Below are 22650 nucleotides of genomic sequence, written 5' to 3'. Positions count from 1 at the left end.
TGACTGACTGATGGATGGACACGGACTGACTGACTGATATACAGCCGGACGGACTGACTGATGGACAGACGGACTGACTGACTGACTGGCTGGCTGGCTGGCTGACGGACTGACAGATGGATGGACTGACTGTCTGACTAACTGACGGACGGACTGATGGACTGACTGACTGACTGACTGATGGACGGACAGACTGACTGTCTGACTGACAGATGGACAAAGGACAGATGGACGGCTGGATGGACTGACTGTCTGACTGACTGACTGATGGACGGACTGACGGATGGATGGATGGACGGACGGATGGACTGACTGACTGTCTGACTGCCTGACTGGTGGACGGCCGGACTGACTGTCTGACTGTCTGAGGGACTGTCTGATGGACGAACGGAGGGACAGCCAGTCTGACTGCCTGACTGACTGACGGGTGGATGTACTGACTGACTGACGGACAGACATAGTCATTGACTGACTGACTGTCTGACTGACTGACTGACGGACTGTCCGACTGTCCGACTGTCTGACTGTCTGACTGTCTGACTGTCTGACTGTCTGACTGACGACGCGCCATTGCATGAGCTCCTCTGAACTTCGTTCCAGAAGTTCGTTCATTCCAGAACGTTGCATTTCAAGAATTACAAAAAGGCAATTTTATCACCTTTCTTAATCCATGATATCTTACAAAGATTAACTGATGAACAGGAGTGAAACACATCACTTGTTCTAGGTGATTAAAGGGATGGAAAGGAGATAACACACCAGGGTTGTGGGTATTTCCCTGAACTAACCTGTGACAAACTCAGCTTTAAGGAAATTGCAGAATTTTCTGATTAATCTCCGAGACAACCCGTGATTAATTCAGATTCAAGGAATTTGCATAACTCTACAGCAAAGTTTTACTTGTGTGAAACTCGGCAAACAAGTTACCCAGCTTTCCATGTTGGGGCCACGCCCGGTCGTGTCTTGCCTTGTTTTACTTCTCCTCTCTGACATAATCCAAAAATAACGAAATGAAGAAGTTAGTCATTGGTGGAATCCGCAATAAGACCGACCCTATCTTTCTGACAGATGTGCGCTTCCAAACCTTGAAGAACTTTTCCTCAAGCTCCCGTGAAGTGCGAGTATCTTTTTGAGGGCCATGGAAACCAATGGATCGAACAGCACCTGTGTCTTGCACGAGCACGACGACTACAAGTTCGACGTATATGCCGTTGTTTACAGCCTGGTGTTTGTCATCGGTCTCATTTTGAACTTGATAGCCCTCTTTGAGTTTGTGCGCCTGACACCTCGAAGGACAGTGACCACCATCTACCTTATTAACCTAGCCATCTCCGATCTGTGTTTCGTCATCCTACTCCCACTCAGGATCTACTATTACACGACCCACAACTGGATCTTTGGTGACGTTCTCTGCCGCATTACCTACTCCATGTTCTACGTCAACATGTACTGCAGCATCTTTTTTCTCACGGGTCTCAGCGTTTTTCGCTACCTGGCGATCGTCCACCCCATTCGCTCGAGAAACTCGACCACCTCAAGAAGGGCCATCATCTCCTGTGCCACCATTTGGTTATTCGTGGTCCTGATATCCTCGCCCTTCCTTAAACTGGGGGAGTACCAGTTAAATAACGCCACGCGCTGCTTCGAAGCTGATGGAAAGGATGAATTGCACATTATGTTGATTCTCAACTACCTGGCTGTTATTGTCGGCCTGTTTTTACCGTTTGTCACCATCGTTTTTTGCTACGTCTCCATAGTTAAAGTACTGCGGAGGAGGAAGAAACACCTCGCCATATGCCAAAGCACTTTGCGCATGATTGCCATCATACTGGTGGTCTTTGCGATCTGCTTCATCCCATACCACATACAGCGCACGCTCTACGTCCACATATCGTCCGACTACCCAAATGATTGCGAGCTGCAACTCACAATGCAGAAGGGTGTCGTGGCCACGGTCAGCTTCGCGGCTTTCAACAGCTGTCTCGACCCCTTTATCTACTTCTTTGCGTCAGAAAAGTTCCGCAATAGGTTTTTCGATGTCCTTCACAAGTGAGAACATCAGTTTGTATATGTTTGTATCAGTTCCTGAAAGTGATGTCATTCCTATAATATGGTTAGAAAGTTATTAAATTAATAACCATGCTTTAATAACAATCCCGGATTACTTTTTCTGCATTAGCTGAGGCTTATGCTTTATTGGGAAGGTTATAGCTTGACTTGTGAAGTTGTGGGTTCAAATCCTCTATGATCTTATCACACGAGCCTCGATCTTGTACACAAAAAAAAAAAAGGCTCTACTACAAACTGTGATACAAAAATCGAAACGAATTTTTCCTTTTAGTAAGTCTTAAAATTTCAAAAAGGATTACAATAGATTGTCTTAACTGTAAAAGGAAAGCTGAAACTAAAAACATCTCATCTACCTTCTATCTACAGTGGCCTGCAAAAGTATTCACCACTTACCAATAATGACACATTTAGATGTATTACGAATTATGCAGAAACAATTTTTCCAAATTAACTTTTTTATTCATAACTAGAGAGATCAAACGAAACACCGTTGTAGTTGAATGCGGTAACATGTTAGGAATACCTGTAAGAAAACATGTACAAATCAAAATTTCTCCAATCAAATCAAATCAAAACAAAAACAAATCAAATCAAAAATACATGCAAAAGTATTCAGCCTAATTCTGCCAAGTTTGATGGGAATCATCGACAGACTGCTATCTTAAAGTCTTGCCATACAATACCTTCAGAAAGTATTCACACACTGAGACTTTTTCACATTTTGTTGTGTTGCAGCCTGAATTTCAAATGGATTGAATTGATATTTTTTTGTCACTAATCGACTCATTACAGCCCATAATGCCAAAGTGGAATTTTTTTTTTAGAAATATTTACAAAATAATTAAAAAATTAAATACAGAAATATATAATTACCTCCACCACCAAAGGTGGATGGAGGTTATGTTTTCACCCCTGTCTGTTTGTCTGTCCGTTTGTTTGTGAACAAAATATCTCAAAAAGTTGTGGAAGAATTTGGACGAAACTTGGTGGACCGGTTGGGTGTCAACCCCTGACAAGGATGATTCGATTCGATTTTGGTGAAGATCTGAATATGGATTCGGATATGAGAATTATTTAATTTTTCAGTGATTCTTCACCATTGGGAGATAGGGCCAAAAACGATACATAGCAGGATATCTCAAAAGGTTATGGATGGATTTGGACGAAACTTGTTGGACAGGTTGTGTGTGTGATGAGGAAGAATTGATTCAATTTTAGTGAAGATCCGGATCTGGATGCAGCTAGTAGAATTTTTTAAGTGATTCTTCACCATTGAGTGATATGGCAAACCAGGCGGAGGTATGCTCTCTACGGAGTGCCGTTCTAGTTGACATAAGTATTCAACCCCCTGGATCAATACTTCGTTGAAGCACCTTTGGCAGCAATTACAGCTTTGAGTCCTCTTGGGTATGTCTGTATCAGCTTTGCACATCTGGATTTGGGGAGTTTCTTCCATTCTTCCTTACAGATTTGCTCAAGCTCTGTCAAGTTGGATGGGGAGTGTCAGTGAACAGCAATCTTCAAGTCTTTCCACAGTTTCTCAATGGGATTCAAGACTGGGCTTTGGCTGGGCCACTCAAGGACTTTCACATTCTTGTTCTGAAGCTATTCCAGTGTTGCTTTGGCTTTATGCTTGGGGTCAAAGTCCTGTTGGAATGTAAATCTTCACCACAGTCTGAGGTTTTGACTCTGAAGTAGGTTCTCCTCAAGGATTTACCTGTATTTGGCTCCATTCATGGTTCCCTCTATCCTTACAAGCCTCCCTGTCCCTGCTGCTGAAAAGCTTCCCCATTGCATGATGCTGCCACCACCAAGCTTCACGTTAGGGATGGTGTTAGATGGGTGATGAGCTGTGCTCGGTTTCCGCCAGATGTAGCGTTTTGCATTCAGGCCAAATAATTATATTTTCATCTCACCAGACCACAGAATATTTTGCCTCATGCTCTCAGAATCTTTCATGTGCCTTTTTGCAAACTCCAGCTGTGCTGTCATGTGCCTTTTCTCAGGAGTGGCTTCTGTTTGGCCACTCTCCCATATAGCTTAGATTTGTGGAGTACTGCAGAGACTGTTTGCCTTCCGGTAGGTTCTCCCATCTCAGCCAAGGAAATTTGTATGTCCGTCATAGTGGTCGTTGGGTTCTTAATCACCTCCCTGACCAAGGTCCTTTTTGCCTGATTGTTCAGTTTGGTCGGACAGCCAGCTCTTGTAAGAGTCTGGGTAGTTCCATATCCTTTCCATTTCCTAATGATGGAGTTCAATGTGCTCTTGGAAACTTTCAACACTTAGTCAGGTTCACTTTGTCAATAAATTATATTTCGTTCAAAATCATGGTAGATTAGCAAACCTATACATTTTTGGAAAGGTTATTACATGGAAAATCTGAAAATCAATGTTTACATTTGCCAATTCCGACCAATTCGATTCGACCAATTCGACCAATTCGACCAATCGACCAATTCCATTCGACCCATTCGACCAATTCGACCATTCGACCAATCGCTTCGATCGACCATTCGACCATTCGACCAATTCGATCGATTCGAACGTGACTAACTCTAGAAATTGTTTGATACCCTTCCCCAGATCTATGCCTCCTCGCAATTATATCTCGAAGTTCTACGGACAGTTCATTGGACTTAATGATAAGAGTTTCTGCTCTGACATGCACTGTCAACTACTCGACCTTGTATAGAAAGGTGTGCTTCTTTCTAAATCATGTTCAATCAAATTAATTGGCCACACGTGAACTCCACTCAAATGGTAGATTAATTTGAAGGATGATCAAAAGAAATTGGATGCATCTAAGCTCAATTTTCAGTATCATAGCAAAGGGGTTGAATACATATTGACTCAAGACATTTCAACGTTTCGTTTTTAATTAACTTGTAAAAATTATGAAAAATAAATTCCACTTTGACATTATGGGGTATTACATGGAGATCAGTGACAAAAAATCTCAATTTAATCCATTTTATATTCAGGTTGTAACACAAAAAATGTGAAAAAGTCAAGGGAATACTTTCTGAAAGCACTGTAAATGTTCAATTGGGTTGAAGTCAGGACTTTGATTGGGCCATTCAATAACATTTTTTAAATTATTATTCAGCCACTCCCATGTGGCTTTAGCTTTGTGCTTCGGATTTATTGTCCTGTTGTAATGTTTATTTCATACCCATTTTCAGATTTAGGTTGAATCAAGCAGGTTTTCATCAAGAATTCTCCTGTACTTTGCACTGTCCATTATCTCTTCTATCTTGATAAGCTTGCCCTGCTGATGAAAAACAGCCCAATTACATGATTCTGCCAGCACCATGCTCAATGACAGTAGGGATGGTTTTCACTGGGTGGTGTGCAGTGTTAGGCTTGTGCCAGATGTAACGCTTTGAATTTATGCCACACTGTTCAATTAATGTCTCGTGTGACCACAAAACGTTTCTCCACATGCCTGCAGTATTATCAATACACTTTTTCACAAACACCATACAAGCTTTTAGATGCGTCTTTTTCAGCAATGGCTTCTTTCTTGCCACCTGTCCATAGAGACAAGCTTTGTCAAGGGAACAGGATATTGTTGATTGATGAACACTGACCTCTATCTCGGACATGGAGTCTTGCAGATCTTTCAAAGTCATTGCTGGATTTACAGTGACACCCGGAACAGGTTTTCAGCTTGCTCGGCTAATGTGTTTGGATTGGAGACCTGATCTAGGTAGAGTCTGGGTGGAATGACATGTCTTCGACTTCATAATGATGGATTTCACGGTACTCAAAGGAATAACTAGTGACTTTGAAATCTTCTTATAACCCTCTCCTGAACAGTGCTTCTCCACCACTTTATATCTGACTTATTTGGAAAGCTCCTTGGTCTTAATGTTTGCTTTTGGTTGACCAGGGTGAGTTGCATCTCAAATCTCCGTAGATAATTAAATTGATATATGTGGGAAAATTACATGTCCAGACCAGGAATGGAACCCAGGTCCTCTGGAAAACCGTACCAGTGCTCTACTTCCGGGGCACTCCTGTATCAGTTTGATTTGAAAGCATCATGAAATAAGCTCAGGTGGTATCAAATTGTGAAAACTTTAGAGGGGTGAATACTTTTGCAGGCCACTGTACATATACATATATATATATATATATATATATATATATATATATATATATATATATATATGTCGGTCGAAGACCTCAAGGGAAGGAAGAAGAAGAAGATCAGAGCAACAATGTTTAATAAAATCGATTACAAACACAGTGTGGAGCCAGGCTCGAGAATGCACCGCCTGACATGCAGCGGGCAATTTCTCAAGGCACTCGCTACAAAATAAGCAAAAAGGCATTTCATATATAGCAAAATATCAGACAAGAATCTGCGCTAAAGACAAAGCAAAACTGAGCCGTAAAGGCCCACCTTCCATCGTTCCTTCCTGAAGAAGGCCAAACTTAGACAAAAAGATGTAAGCATAGGATAATGATTGAACACACATGCTGAATACACAACAATCAAAGGATGTGTAATGTCTATATTTCTTTCCAAGGTTGGTTACGTCCTTGATTTAGGAGACATACTAGAAACTACAAAGATATATAATTAATTATCCCCTTTGTGAAGAAGGCGTTTGGCAACATGTTTTCCCTGTACGTGGGCGGTGAGCATATTATCTACTGTCTGGCACATACATTCAAGGACTTGTTTATTGGGCTAAGGATCCACCCTGTACCTCGAGTCTCGAAACCACATTTTGTCCCCCCGCCTCTGCCTGCAGCTGAGTTCAAATCAGTTTTCAGAAGCACGATATATAATTTCAGATGTTATGATCAATTGAGTCATGGGGTTTAAACCCTAATGGCTAACATATATATACTAGCGGGGTCACCCGTGGGAATCCCACGGGCATGGATGTGTGTGACATTTCGACATATTGAGTTATATGCTGCACATTCATTTTTACAAAATGGTTACTGGCAAGTCATCAGATCCAGAAATGGTGTGAATTTAGTTATTTCACATAATATGTGACCCCTCACTCCTCTCCACCTGACACTCTCCTGTCTCCACCTGACACTCTCCTGTCTCCACCTGACACTCTCCTCTCTCCACCTAGCACTCCTCTCCTCTCCAAACCCTCACATCCCTCTCCTTTCCAATCCCTCACCTCTCCAATCCCTCACACTCCTCTCCTCTGCAATCCTTCACACGCCTCTCCAATCGCGCCTCACACTCCTCTCCAATCGCGCCTCACACTCCTCTCCAATCGCGCCTCACACTCCTCTCCAATCGTGCCTCACACTCCTCTCCAATCGTGCCTCACACTCCCCTCCAATCACTCCTCTCCAATCGTGCCTCACACTCCTCTCCAATCACGCCTCACACTCCTCTCCAATCGTGCCTCACACTCCTCTCCAATCGCGCCTCACACTCCTCTCCAATCGCGCCTCACTCGCCTCTCCAATCGGCTTTCCCCGTCTCGTTTCTCTCCTTTTTCTCCCGTCTCGTTCTTTTTCTTGCTCCAAATCGGCCCGTCGGAATCGGAAATCGGCCCGTCTCGCCCGTCGGCCCGTCGGAATCGGAAATCGGCCCGTCTTGCTTTTGTGCTTGTGCGTAAATAAATTGTGTTCATGACACCATTTCTGGTGTTGGGCTAGCGGCTAGGGTGCCGGCTTAGGATCCTGGGTTCGAATCTCGGTCGATCGCCGAATTAATGCCAGGGGGGTTGACTCAGCCTGTCATCCTTCCGAGGTCGGCTAATTGAGTACCAGTTCACTGGTAATTCCCTGTTTGTCGTTGAAGGCGGCAAAAAGGGTTGGCGTCAGGAAGGGCATCCGGCCGTAAAACATTGCTTCAAAAAGGGGACAAAAAAACAACAACTACCACGGTCCCCGAAAAGGCCAACCCCCGCTTTGCGGGGAAAAATGGCCTCTAAACGGTGGTTTTTACACCATTTCTGGATCTGATGACTTGCCAGTAACCATTTTGTAAAAATGAATGTGCAGCATCTAACTCAATATGTCGAAATGTCACACACATCCATGCCCGTGGGATTCCCACGGGTGACCCCGCAAGTTTGCATTGACGTTCGTCGATGGACTCGTTCGCCCGTCTCATTCGTTTTCTTGCTGCATCCTGTTCAAGTCTGCGTTCTTCATCGATCGTCTCATTCATTTTGGAAATAGAAGTTTCCACGCAGCGCATGAATTGTCACGATCCTCAAGAGGAATTTGTCTCGTAATCATCAAATGATAAATGGCAAGTAAATTATATTGTGGAAAATTAAAGATTTCAAATAAACCTATTTAAAGTGTATTCGCACATAACTAATTTTAAAAAACGAAGAAATATCTCTCGGTAATTTCCTGAAACATATTTTACTTCCGGCTAATAATGTTGAATTAAATAAAAACGAAGAAATATATGTCGGCATCATTGTTGACGTTTTTGTGACGACTGTCATCAAACGAAAAAGTAATATATCTTAACGGAAAAGCAAAAGCGAATTTTTAATATATATCGACACGTTGCCGTCGGTGTCATGTTGGGCGGTGTATGATACACCATGACGCGATTTTTAAAAATATATCTCTGCATTTTCCCGCGTGTGTGGAATGTTCTCAATTATTGCTGACACCGACTCTAAAACCATCGATAAAAATGAAATCATATGGTGAGTTAGATTGGAGATAAAGGCGTGAGAGAGACTCAATGGCCTTGAAGTTACAGGCATTTGAGAATTCATTTCGTTCTATAAACGGCAACTTTCATCGGATTTTCTTCTCGTTTTTTTTCAACCGAGTCTAAAACTATGTTAGCGACTGTGAAAAATGAAATGATATATCGAATTTAAAATAGATATCGACACATTGCCGTCGGTGTCATGTTGGGCGGTGTATGATACACCATGACGCGATTTTAAAAAATATATCTCTGCATTTTCCCGCGTGTGTGGAATGTTTGTGGAAAATTAAAGATTTCAAATAAACCTATTTAAACTGTATGCGCACATAACTAATAAAAAAAACGAAGAAATATCTCTCAGTAATTTCCTGAAACATATTTTACTTCCGGCTAATATGTTGAATGAAATAAAAACGAAGAAATATATGTCGGCATCATTGTTGACGTTTTTGTGACGACTATCATCAAACGAAATAGTAATATATCATAACGGAAAAGCAAAAGCGAATTTTTAATATATATCGACACATTGCCGGCGGTGTCATGTTGGGCGGTGTATGATACACCATGACGCGATTTTAAAAAATATATCTCTGCATTTTCCCGCGTGTGTGGATTGTTCTCAATTATTGCTGACACCGAGTCTAAAAGTAAAACCATCGATAAAAATGAAATCATATGGTGAGTTAGATTGGAGATAAAGGCGTGAGAGAGACTCAATGGCCTTGAAGTTACAGGCCTTTGAGAATTCATTTCGTTCTATAAACGGCAACTTTCATCGGATTTTCTTCCCGTTTTTTTTCAACCGAGTCTAAAACTATGTTAGCGACTGTGAAAAATGAAATGATTTATCGAATTTGATTTGAAATAAAACTGGGGGAGAGCAAGACACCACGGGCCTACAAAACAGGACTCAAAGCTATGCGAGTTAATAAAATGGTGGATATTTGTTTATAGCCACTCCCAGAATGGGTGGAGCTATGGGTGGAGCTACTCTGCAAACCGAGTAAGCCACACCCCGGACAGACACCCAACAGATAGACAGACAGACAGACAGACAGAATCATCTACGGCTATTATAATATAGATATATATATATATATATATATATATATATATATATATACACTACCGGTCAAAAGTTTTAGAACACCTCAATTTTTCCAGTTTTTATTGAAATTTACGCAGTTTAATGTCCAGTGAACAACCTGAAATGGTACAAAGGTAAGCAGTAAACTGCTCGAGGTTAAAAAAAAGTTTAGGTTTACAAAATCGGGAAAATAATGAAAAAAAAGGCCTTCTTCAGGGAACAAGTAATGGGTTAACAACTTACAGCTGTTCTGCAGCAATGGAAGTAAATTGATCCTTGAAAGTTGATGCAAACAATTCCTACAGGTGTCCCAACCTCTGCCGATTACTTGATTACAAACCCCCTGTCTGTATAAAAGCAGTACTGGAACAGATGGTTATTACACCCTCTGGAGCATTATTTTGACAATATTGACTGCAGGAAGTAGTATATTGGAAACTGGAGGAAACTCTGACAGGAAGAGGTCTGGCAGACTCAAAGCCACAACAGAATCAGAAGACAAGTTTATGAGAGTCAACAGCTTGCGTGATAGGTGGCTCACAGGACAACAGCTTCAAGCACAGCTTATCACTGGTCGAAGTAAGCAAGTCTCAGTTTCAACTGTGAAGAGAAGACTACGAGCTGCAGGTTTGACAGGTCGAGTGGCAATAAGAAAGCCCTTGCTAAGATGGCAAAATAAGAAAAAGAGGCTTGCCTGGGCCATGAAGCACTGCCAGTGGACCACTGAAGACTGGAAGATGGAAGAAGGTCTTATGGACCAATGAATCAAAATTTGAAATCTTTGGTTCATCACGCAGGGTTTTTGTACGCCGTCGAGTAGGCGAAAGGATGGTTCCTCAGTGTGTGACACCAACTGTCAAACATGGAGGAGGAAGCGTGATGGTCTGGGGCTCTTTTGCTGGATCCAGAGTCGGCGACTTGCACAGAGTGACTGGCACCCTGAACCAAAAGGGCTACCAAAACATTTTGCAGCACCATGCAATACCCTCTGGTATATGCCTAGTTGGTCAGGGGTTCATCCCACAGCAAGATAATGCTGTTATCTTGATAATGACCCTAAAGACACCTCCAGGCTATGTCAAAACTACCTTCGAGGAAAAGAACAAAACGGTAGGCTTCAAATCATGGAATGGCCAGCACAGTCTCCAGACTTAAACCCCATCGAGCTGGTTTGGGATGAACTGGACAGAAGGGTGAAAGCAAAGCAACCTACAAGTGCAACACATTTGTGGAACTTCTGCAACAGTGTTGGGAAGAAATTCCCGAACAATATTTCATTTCAATTGTAGAAAGAATGCCACGAGTGTGTTCGGCAGTTTTTTCTGCAAAAGGTGGCTACTTTGCTGAGTCAAAAATTTTAATTACATTTTGTTAAACAAAATGATTCTATGATTTCTTTTTTTATCTCCAATTGTTTATTTGTTCTATGCTTAATTTCAGAGAACATTGAGACATTAAACTGCGTAAATTTCAATAAAAACTGGAAAAATTGAGGCGTTCTAAAACTTTTGACCGGTAGTGTATATATATATATATATATATATATATATATATATATATATATATATATATATATATATAACTGTAAGAAATAGTAGAAACTCTACAGTACGAGCAGGGCGTCTCATTTGCATTGAATAAACTAGGGCGTGCCCGCACGTACGTGCTTGCATGCACGTGCGTGCAAAAAAACATGCGTGCAAACAACAACAACAAAAAAAAAACTTTGAAACCACGTGGCAGTAACGACCACAGAACCCCCCCCCCCCCTCTATTTACATGAAATGGTTTGGTCCATTGGCAACTTTGAAACCACGTGGCAGTAACGACCACAGAACCCCCCCCCCCCCCCCTCTATTTACATGAAATGGTTTGGTCCATTCGCAAAGCCAAAGCGAACGGCTTGCGAGTACGGTGACCATAGCTCGGTAACTACTTCTCCGATTAATATGAAACCTTGAAAAGGCACATCCTCGGGTCCCCAGCAATATATCTGGCAAGTTTCAATTAGATCGGACCCGTGGTTGTCGAGAAACAGCGGTCACAGACAAACACACACACACACAGACACACAGAGATTACTGGAATTATAGATAGACTAGGGCGTGCCCGTACTATATATATATCTAAAATTATATCCCCCCCCTCTATTTACATTAAATGGTTTGGTCCATACGGGTTTGGTCCCGTACGTGCGTGCAAAAAAACATGCGTGCAAACAACAACAACAAAAAAAAACTTTGAAACCACGTGGCAGTAACGACCACAGAACCCCCCCCCCCCCCTCTATTTACATGAAATGGTTTGGTCCATTGGCAACTTTGAAACCACGTGGCAGTAACGACCACAGAACCCCCCCCCCCCCCTCTATTTACATGAAATGGTTTGGTCCATTCGCAAAGCCAAAGCGAACGGCTTGCGAGTACGGTGACCATACCTTGGGAACCACTTGTCCGATTAATTTCAAACCTTGAAAAGGCACATCCTCGGGTCCCCAGCAATATATCTGGCAAGTTTCAATTAGATCGGACCCGTGGTTGTCGAGAAACAGCGGTCACAGACAAACACACACACACACAGACACACACACATACACACAGAGATTACTGGAATTATAGATAGATAATCGTTAGATTAAATAAGACGCGGACGTAGCTTCAGGACGTCGATCTTTAATTGTCGACAAGCTTTCGACCAACAAAGGTCTTCTTCTGAGTCTTGGGGCCGACTCAGAAGAAGACCTTTGTTGGTCGAAAGCTTGTCGACAATTAAAGATCGACGTCCTGAAGCTACGTCCGCGTCTAATTTAATCTAACGATTATATATATGTGAATCTCTCTCTCTCTCTCTCTCTCTCTCCCCCCCCTCTCTCTCTCTCTCTCTCTCTCACTCTCTCTGTCTCTGTCTCTCTCTGTCTCTCTCTGTCTCTCTCTGTCTCTCTCCCTCTCTCCCTCTCTCCCTCTCTCCCTCTCTCCCTCTCTCCCCCTCCGTTTATTATGCACGGCCATATTTTTGAAGCTACAAACTCCAGACTCAGGGTATGGATGCAACTCTGTGTGGGAAGTAACATAGGCTATGTGGCTACGGTGTCAGAGGCCCTTTGGAGGCTGCAAATTGAGGCTAAAGTGACCAATATAACAATTTTTGGCAAACAGGACCAATTGGCCTCAAATTGAAAAGTCCAATTTTTTTTGGTGCAATACAATTAACCTTTTAAAATAATGTCCATTAAATAATTTAAATTGATAGATTAACTTAAACTTTTCCCATCACTAGAGATGGGTACTTTTGCTAGTTTGTTATAAGTAAAACTAATAGAGTTATACAAAGAGGGGCTCAAGTATGTGGAACTAAAAGTGTTAATTTGTTTTTAAAAAATACAGGAGAACCTAAAGCAAATAAAGTTGGTGCAAGAGGTGATGACAGACAAAAACAAGTCAGGAGACGACGATGGTTCACGAGTGAGCGGTATTCAATGACAAAGGACGGACTATAGCCGAAACAGGCCCGGACAGGTCAAAACAAAGGTTACTGATCTTGAAATAAATGATCGTTTTAAGGCCATTTTCCCCACTAGAGCGGGGGTTAGCCTTGCGGGCCCCATGTCAATCATGGTTCCCTGTTTGAGGGAATGTTTTTATGGCCGGATGCCCTTCCTGATGCCAACCTTTGGTCATGCTCTTACGATGTGCAGGGATACAGTGTACCTATTCTAAACCTGGGTACACACCAGGATCATTCATCCCAGCAAGCTGGTACTCAATTTGCTCGACCTCGGAAGGATGACAGGTCTGAGTCAACCCCCCTGGCATTAATTCAGTGATCGACTGGGATTCTGAACTCAGGAACCTAGGATCCCAAGCCAGCACCCTAACCGCTAAGCCAACACCAGGCTGACCTTGAAATGAGATAGAAAATAATGTATAATCAGTTATGAGGTTAGTTAGCTACACAATACCGAAAATTCTGTGAAAAATGAAATGAAAAAAAAAATGAAAATACAAATGAAAAAAAAATAATTAAGAATCGAGCTCCGTGGGGCTGGACACATGACATTGGCCGAACCAAATATCGAAACCCCTGTCAGATTCCACCAAACCCCTCGGAGAAGATGTAGCTTGAACTCGATTACCCCCTAAAAAGACATCTTTTCGGGCGTGGCTCCGCCCACAATGGGCGCAATACGCCCACTCTAGGCAAGACACAACTAGCTCATGATATCAACCTCCCACCCAAGTTTCATCAAGAACGGATGATATCATCGGGTAGTTATGCTGCGGGCAGACAGACACACACACAGACAGACGCACACACATGACGAATATAGTGGTCACTTGATAACTCGTGAACCAACATTTGTCAGGAAATAAATGTCCATAACTGGGATACCTGGAGAATCTCATCTACATGGGTATTCTTTCTGTGGTCCAAAAACAAATTTAGACAAGACATGAGATGAAAATGGAAATCTGAAGACTTGTCGATAACCTAAAAACTACATTGATTAAGTTTGTATGAAACATGTTATTGATTATGACAATATAGCACAATGTTGGATGAAAAACATGAAGCTGAAAGGAAAATGTTATATAATTTTCCCTTCGCTATTCATTTCGTGTTGTCAAGGCCTAAACGTCCTTTTTCAATGCTTTTCTCGGATAGAAAGTGTGCGCTGCTTTCGCTCAATAGTCCTGGGTGTATTCCCGTGTACTCGCTTCTATTTCCTCAACACTATCCTATCCTAATTCTATTTCCTCTCCTCGTTTCAAAAAATCTGGACAAACAAACAAACAAAAAAACGTTATATTTCACGACATAACTATTCTAATTTCTATTGAATTTCCTTCTGGCTACTGGTTCTACATTCCCCCATACCCACCCCCTCTTTTCAGGTAGGTGCATAGGGTGCCACAAGCATCCCATGACCTGTGTGGGTTTCCCACCACTACCTTAGATATTACTGTGTATTGCGTGATCTCTCTGGACAATTTGATAACAAAATATTCAATTCCTCATTCAATTTTCAGGTTGAACCTAAGGCGTTCCAAGACCCCTGCTACCGATCCGCACGACGTGAGATACAGAGACACCCAGGTCCATGAAAACTCACTTCCAGTCCTGGACCAAAGCAATTCAAGGGAAGAATTTCAGGGATAATTTGGACTCATATATGGACTCGAGCCAAACTTCTTTACCAGGTGTATGTGATGAAAGGGTTATCTGTAATAAAGGTGGTTATGAGCCAATAACAAGGAATCCATTTGCAATATTTTTTAAAATTTAATACACAAGATTATTCACTCTATATTGTTCCTTGTTTGAGTATCTCCAACTTGAATCCGAATTATTTATTTTAAAGGTTCAGATAAATGTTTAGTTACCCTCACCAGAGGAGATGGTAATGCATTTGGGTCCATTTGTTTGTCAGTTCACATGGAGTATGAGCATGTCTATTAATTACGTACTACTGAGATGTGATTCTGTCTTAATTACATAGCATTGCAATGTGAATATGTCTACTAATTACGTACTGTTGGAACGTGAGTACATCTATTAATTACGTATTGGAACGTATTGTTGTGGGAATGCCTTTGAGTGGGCAGTATAATGACAGTTATTTTCTTAGTACTTTATAACAATAATTGTTTCCCTTAGTGCATTTATTAGCATAACCAACAACAACAACAGGCATTTTAAGGCCATTTTCCCTGCAAGAGCGGGGGTTAGCCTTGCGGTCCCCATGACAATCTTCTCCATTTTGCCCTATTTTCTGCATCTCCCCTTGTTAACCCCCTTGCCCGCATTTCTTCTTCCACCATCTTTAGCCAAGCCTTTCTCGGTCTTCCCCATCCTCTACTTCCTTCTACATTCATTTCCATCACTCTTCTCAACCAGTCACTTTCATCCTTCCTCAACACATGACCAAACCATCTCAAACTGTTTCTCTTCACAGCATCCATCACATGATCTATTCCCATCATCTTTCACAATTCATCATTTGTCTTCCTCTCTCTCAATGAAACTCCACACATCCACCGAACCATTCGCATTTCCACCCTTTCCAGCCTTTGTTGCTGGTCTACGTTCATTACCGATGTCTTGCTCCCATAAATCATAACACTTCTCACACATGCAGCATACACCTTTCCCTTCAGCTTCAACGACACTCCCCTCATCATCAGCACGCCACTCAGTTCCCGAAACTTCTTCCATGCACATCTCACTCGAGCAACCGTTGCCGAGTCTGATCCACCTTCTCCATTCAGCATGTCTCCTAGGTAACAAAATGTTTTCACACCTTCCAGCTTCATGCCGTCTCCAAGATCCAACTCAACATTTCCTCCATCTGCAGCTACCTCTGTGCACACCTTGTTTTAAAAAGTCAAATTCACAACATTGTCCTAATGGTAGGTTTAATTCAAATTCGATCTCTGGCAACACCTGTAAGATATAATCAAGCCATGTATCAGGATTACATAATCATGCAATTAGAAATCAATGCAAGCAAGCCTGGAACATCTTGACATACGCACCATTCGAGTATACGCTGTCACACAGATTATATGTCACAGGAATGATTTGGAGCGATGTTCATCCGAGTTCTTATAGACGCCTCTCAGTGGTTGGAGAGAGCATGACGAATTCGTTGTTCCTGGGTTCCTGGGTTCCTGGGTTCAACTTAGATACAATTTCATTGCATTCTTCCTGCCGCTAAAACTATATTTCCGCTAAGGCAGGAATCAAGCTAGCAGCATATAGCAGCAGAATAATAGCAGTGAGCAGCAGTTGTCCGTCCATGTCAGTTGGTCCAACCATAGCGGTCGGGGCGGCGAATCTCCCTACCGGCACGGGTCCGGAATCTACCGGGTACTACATCCCCAAGACCGGAGTCCTCTGCATCAGAGTAGCCACCTAAGTCAGGTGACGGAGGTGGCACCACAGGGCCTACAGGTTAGGGAGCGTTTAGCGGTGAGGATGCCGGCAGATACTCCACAGGCGGATCAACGGGAGAGTCCATGGACTCGTAAACTGGTTCGTCAACTTCCCCGCAAGGGGCCAGGTGGCGTACGGAGACTGTTGACTTGCGTCCATCAGACATCAACACACGAGCGTGCTCGGGATTAGCTTGGAGTACCTGCACCTTATCCACTAATGGGTCATACTTACTCATGCAAACTGCATGTTTGAGGAAAGCCGGTCCCGGCTCAGCAAGCCAACTAGGTAAAGATCGGGTACTACCCGAACTCCTCGGGTGATGAAACATCCATTCGTGGGGAGTTTGATTGGTAGCCGTACACAATAAAGTCCTGATCGAGTTCAGTGCCACGGGTAGCGACCAAGCCCATTTGTCTAGGCCTTGGCTGAGGGACTTAAGACTCAGCGTAACGGCTCTCCATATAATACCATTGAAGCGTTTGACCTGTCCATTCGCCTGCGGCCTATACGGAGTATTATAGCTAGAAGCGACATTATGCTGGAGTAAGAAGTTCCTCACTTCCTGGGACAGGAACACCGCGCCTCGATCGGTATGCACATAAGCCGGATTCCCAAACATAGAAAACAAGTTCTGCAGGCATCGGATAACCATTGCGGCTGTCATATCTATGCACGGGAAAGCAAAAGGGAATCTTGAGAACTCATCAACGATCGTGAGTAGATAACGGGAGTTACTCGAAGCCGGTGACGCCGGCGGTGGTCCTTTGAAATCCATCGCCAATCTCTTCCACGGCCTAGTGGCTCAGACCAGCATTCCCATAGTACAAGTGGTCGGAGCTTCGTGGAGAAATTTTGAACCCACTTGGAATAATAAGCGAACAGCCCGAGAACACGCTTCAACGAAGCATGATCGCAGGGTGGGGCCATGTCGAGCAAGGGTCACAGACGCTCCTTATCCGGAGCGACAGAGCCGTGGGTCACGGTGTACCCCAGGAGATCTATCGTGCAAGCAGAGTAGCGACATTTAGCCTCATTCATAGTCAAGCGATACCTCTGCACGACCTCGTGTAAGCGCTTCTGATTAGCATCATGATGTTCCTGGTCATACCCGCAAACCGTGAGATTAAACAGATCAACGAAGACATCGGTCAAGTTCTCCTTAGCGATGAGGTCGTCCGTAGCCCTCTGAAAACACGTGCCCCCGTTCGTGACCCCGAAAGGTAGCCAGGTGAACTGGTATAACCTCTGACCTGATTCAAACGCAGTATAGATGCGATCTGCCTCAGAGATGGGGATCTGATGATACGCACTACATAGATCGAGAGTGCTATAGACCAAATACTGTGCCACCTGTCGAACCAGGGAGTCCATTCCCGGGAGTGGTTAGGCGTCCAGCTGAGTAAACCGATTATCTGTCTGCGAATAGTCGATTACCATGCATTTGCGATGCGATTTGCTTCGTACCACCAGAACTTGTGCCCGCCATGGTGACCGACTAGGTTCTATGATACCTTCCTTTAGTAGCTGTGCCGTTTCTTCCACAATGAATTGCGCGTCAGCTCGTGAGTAGCATTGCGATTTAACCATGACAGGTGCACAGTCCATGGACATATTGGGGAACAGCGACAGTGGCTCAATTTCCATCCCTGCAAGAGCACACACAGCAAGAGTATCAGTACCATCAAATTCCATTTCCAAACGTCCATGTCGCTTCTGCACATAATGCTGGTAAGACCATTAAATGCACATCCGGAAACATTCGACCCTTAATCACAAGCTTCAGTCGACATTCCCCTTTTTTGCTAAGCCATAGCCCATGAGAGGCCATAAAGATTCTGCGTCTTGCCCCAAGAATCCGCCATCCATGTTTCTGCACAAGCCGAAGATCCACATAACTATCCGTGGATCCCGTGTCGATTAAAGCATTTGCAAAAATTCCTTCAATCATGAGTGGGATTATAGCACGAGACAGGCCAGGTGGCCCTGTAGTTATCGAGTCATCGAGGGGAGGCGCTTGAGACTTGCATGTGGATCCAATGCCAGCTACAGTCTTTCATGCCGTTGAAGTCGCTTGTAGGCCAGTCGTGCCGCCTCCAGAGGGCGCTCGAGCCACACGTGAAGTTCCCAGCTTTCGTGCCGTTAAAGTAGCTTGTAGGTCATTCGTGCCGCCTCCGGAGGGCGCTCGTGCCACGCACGGAGTTTCGAAGCCAGCATTCAGCGATCGGGTGGCCGATCCCGGAAGTTGGCAGTGTGTCGGAAGAATGCCTGTCAAGGACGGTCGCTCCGCGTACTGAAGTGATTGCGACACTTGTTTAGTCGGCGCGGCGAGTCTCATCAAGGTCGAGCTCTCAGCTCGGGGCCCACGGAGAGGGGCGATCCCCATCAAAGTCGGGCGAGGCGTGCCGTGCGCCGTTGATACCGCGGGCTCGGAGATAAGCACATCGTTTGGGACGAAGAGACGAATTTGAATTAAGTGTTGTAAAAAGTCAAATCCACAACATTGTCCTAATGGTAGGTTTAATTCAAATTCGATCTCTGGCAACACCTGTAAGATATAATCAAGCCATGTATCAGGATTACATAATCATGCAATTATAAATCAATGCAAGCAAGCCTGGAACATCTAGATATACGCACCATTCGAGTATACAATGTCACACAGATTATATGTCACAGGAAAGATTCGGAGCGATGTTCGTCTGAGTTCTTATAGACGCCTCTCAGTGGTTGGAGAGAGCATAACACCTGGGATCAACTTAGATACAATTTCATTAAACACCTCACACTTGAATGTAGCTGCCACACTGGTTAATGACCCTCTCAAACCACTACATTTTTGATGAACCCACTCAGCGCACATTGTACATTGAATGGAATTCACTCCGACACACTTCCTGCACACAGCACACGGCCACTTCCCAGTTCTTTCCACCTCACCACATGCTTTACCACTTGCCATCACCTTCGTTTTTCCGATATTCACCTTTAGACCTTTTGGCTTCATACATTCCTTCCACTTGTTCATCTTCTCCTTCAGTCCATCCATACTTTCTGCAATCAACACCAGATCATCTGCATACAACAACTCCCATGGTAAACCCTCCTTTACGTTCCGAGCCAGCACCTCCATCACAACTACAAATAGTAGTGGACTTAGTACCGACCCCTGATGCACTCCCACCCCTCAAACTCACCACTGTTCCCATCGTTTCGTCCTTACAGCTGTGCGCGCTCTTTTGTACATTGCCATCACAACTCTGATCAACCATTCCTCCACTCGTAACTTCCTCAATGCACATGTCACTACTTCACGTGGAACCCTATCGAATGCTTTCTCCAGATCAACAAACCCAAGAAACAACTTCTTCCTCTTCTCCATGTACTTCTCCTGCAACTGCCTCACAATAAAAAGTGCATCTGTCGTTCCTCTTCCTGGCATAAATTCAAACTGCATTTCGTCAATCTTCACTTTCTTCCTTATCCTCCTCTCCAACACCCTTTCCAATACCTTCATTCCATGCTCAAATAACTTTATCGCTCGATACGAGCCACAGTCCATAGGGTCACCTTTCCCCTTGTATAGAGGGACGAGGGTAGTCAGTTCCCAATCCACTGGAATGCGGCCTTCTTTCACCACCAGATTGCAGATCTCTGTCATTCTCTTCACACCCCAATTTCCCGCTGCCTTAAACATATCTCCCACAACTCCCGTCGGCCCTCCCGCTTTTCTACTCTTCATTGCTTTTATCGCTTCCGCAACTTCCTTCTCGGTTATCTCTGCCGGTCCTAAAACTGGGTTACTCTCAATGTTGCCATCCCATTCATTCTCTGCATTCAACAGTATTTCCATATATCTCTTCCATCTTCCTTTAATCCCATCTGGGTCCACAACGATTTGTCCCACTTCATCCTTCAAGCAACTCACCACCATCACATCACACCTCTCTTTCGCTATCTGCTTTGCAATCATGAATACCGCTGTCTGACCCTCTTCCAAATCCAAGCTTTCTCCGAACATTTTCCTGCATGTTCGGAGAACGTTTTCATTTTCCTGCTTTCCAATCATCATTTTCACCATCATCAACCTTTCACTCACTCTAGTCACACTCACCACACTGACTACAAACTCCTCAGAAAACAGGACACCAACACCATTCACGCCTTCTGGGCACCCTTGCCACACAAACTTGTATTTCTGTCCCTGCCTACCATTCACCATTCTCACACCACTTCCCTTCCATCTCATCTCCTGCACACAACATATGTCCACACTTCTTCTGACCAATACTTCCACCACTTCTCCTGATCTCCCTGTCATTGTCCCTACATTCCATGTCCCAAACCTCAGAAACCGATCTCCACTTCGGGCTGTACCCTGCCCATATGTAGTTGTAATTGTCATGGTTCTCTTTTTGAGGCAATGTTTTTATGGCCGGATGCCTTTCCTGATGCCAACCCTTTTAGTCGCCTCTTACGACACGCAGGGATACGGTGTATCTATTCTAAACCGGGGTACACACCGGGTATTAGCATAACCGTTGGGTAATTTAATTGTAATATTTAATTATGTGTCATTATACATCTGGAAAGTCACTGTCAATCTTCCCCACATTTGTGTGTCTAAAAACGCTTTGCCTTGACACCTTTTTCATGTTTTATCCCTCTGTTATCTGTCCTAAATGTGCTTTTATATGATCCCACAGGCCATCAGTAGGAGTATAGGCAGGAAAGGCCACCATGACAACCAAATCCGCCATAAAAGTGGGTGAGAAGTCAGGGTGGGTTGCCCCACCCACAAACTGGTCCCCAGGCCAATGACAGCCAAGCAGGGTGGGACGAGTGATGTCATGGATGAGGATGAGGGCATAACAGATAAAAGGGGTGGTGTTAACCATAGCTGCGCCCACTGCTGGACACACGAAATGTGTTTCCGCCAGGGCTGTGTCTCCACCTGGAATTCACTGCGTCCTGTCATGCGTAGCCTTTGGTATTTCAGTCTTGTCTGTCTGCCGGTCCTTATTTTGTGGAATGTCTGAATCCTTAAGTGCATAAATAATTCACTATATATATTATAATATATATATATATATATATATATATATATATATATATATATATATATATATATATATATATATATATATATATATATAATAATCTTGTCAATAATAATTTCAATAATCTTGTAAAGATTATTTGTAAATAATCATTCATTGCATTGCTTCTTTGTATTCCTGCCATTTTTGCATGTGTATACACCATAATAAAATCACTAGGTCTCTGAGTGATTCAAGTATTCCCCATTGCGACTTATATTGGCTATATACGTCCTCGAAAGGACTAATTGGCCCACTATGAAAACATACCCGTCTCCGAGCGATCTCTGCTCACATCACTAATTTGGATGACCGGGCGCACGGTACTGATCAGCGTGTCTCCCGACTGACTCTGGCATTCCACTGAATACGGTAACACAGCAAACAGGCCCGGGAACACAAGCGGGGTGCCCGGGTCAATTGTACGGCGTGACTGCTTTGATGGTTCGTCGGGACTCAGACCAGGTAACTGGGAGGATCCAGTGACTGTAGCAGTATTACCTAGCATGGCACTCGTAAGAGCACACACCTCCGCAGTCTGCCAGGCTGAACAGTTTACGTTTTGTATCCCACTGATAGACCGGATCTGGATTCCGACTTGAACCAAAATCAAATCAGGTTTTTCTTGTCATCTAACAAACTCATTCACCATGTTTTGTCAAAAGTCGTCCACAACATTTTAAAATATAATGCTACATATCGTTTTTGGCCATATCACTCAATGGTGAAGAATCAGGTTTTAAAAAATATTTAATTCTCGTATTCATATCCACCCACATTCGGATCTT

General features: G+C 43.5%; 1 protein-coding gene across 1 annotated transcript; it reads left to right on the top strand.

The window, feature by feature from the left end:
- The first annotated feature begins 991 nt into the window (after positions 1-991).
- On the top strand, positions 992-22052 carry LOC137438983 (cysteinyl leukotriene receptor 1-like). Its single transcript, XM_068134511.2, has 2 exons — positions 992-2049; positions 14858-22052. The coding sequence occupies exons 1-2, from the start codon at positions 1139-1141 to the stop codon at positions 14985-14987; spliced, it is 1041 nt and encodes a 346-aa protein (XP_067990612.2). The 5' UTR covers positions 992-1138; the 3' UTR covers positions 14988-22052.
- The last annotated feature ends 598 nt before the right edge of the window (positions 22053-22650 follow it).

Source organism: Myxine glutinosa, chromosome 13 (assembly GCF_964187855.1).
Source record: "Myxine glutinosa chromosome 13, kmMyxGlut1.1, whole genome shotgun sequence".
Taxonomy (NCBI): Eukaryota; Metazoa; Chordata; class Myxini; order Myxiniformes; family Myxinidae; genus Myxine; species Myxine glutinosa.
The sequence above is the reverse complement of the archived record's forward strand: the minus strand, read 5'-3'. Positions and strand labels throughout refer to the sequence as shown.

Excerpts from the sequence above, each read along its gene's own strand:
- LOC137438983 (XM_068134511.2), top strand. The coding sequence starts at position 1,139 with ATGGAAACCAATGGATCGAACAGCACCTGTGTCTTGCACGAGCACGAC. Across the intron at positions 2,050-14,857 it reads TTTTTCGATGTCCTTCACAA|GTTGAACCTAAGGCGTTCCA; the intron begins GTGAGAACATCA and ends TTCAATTTTCAG.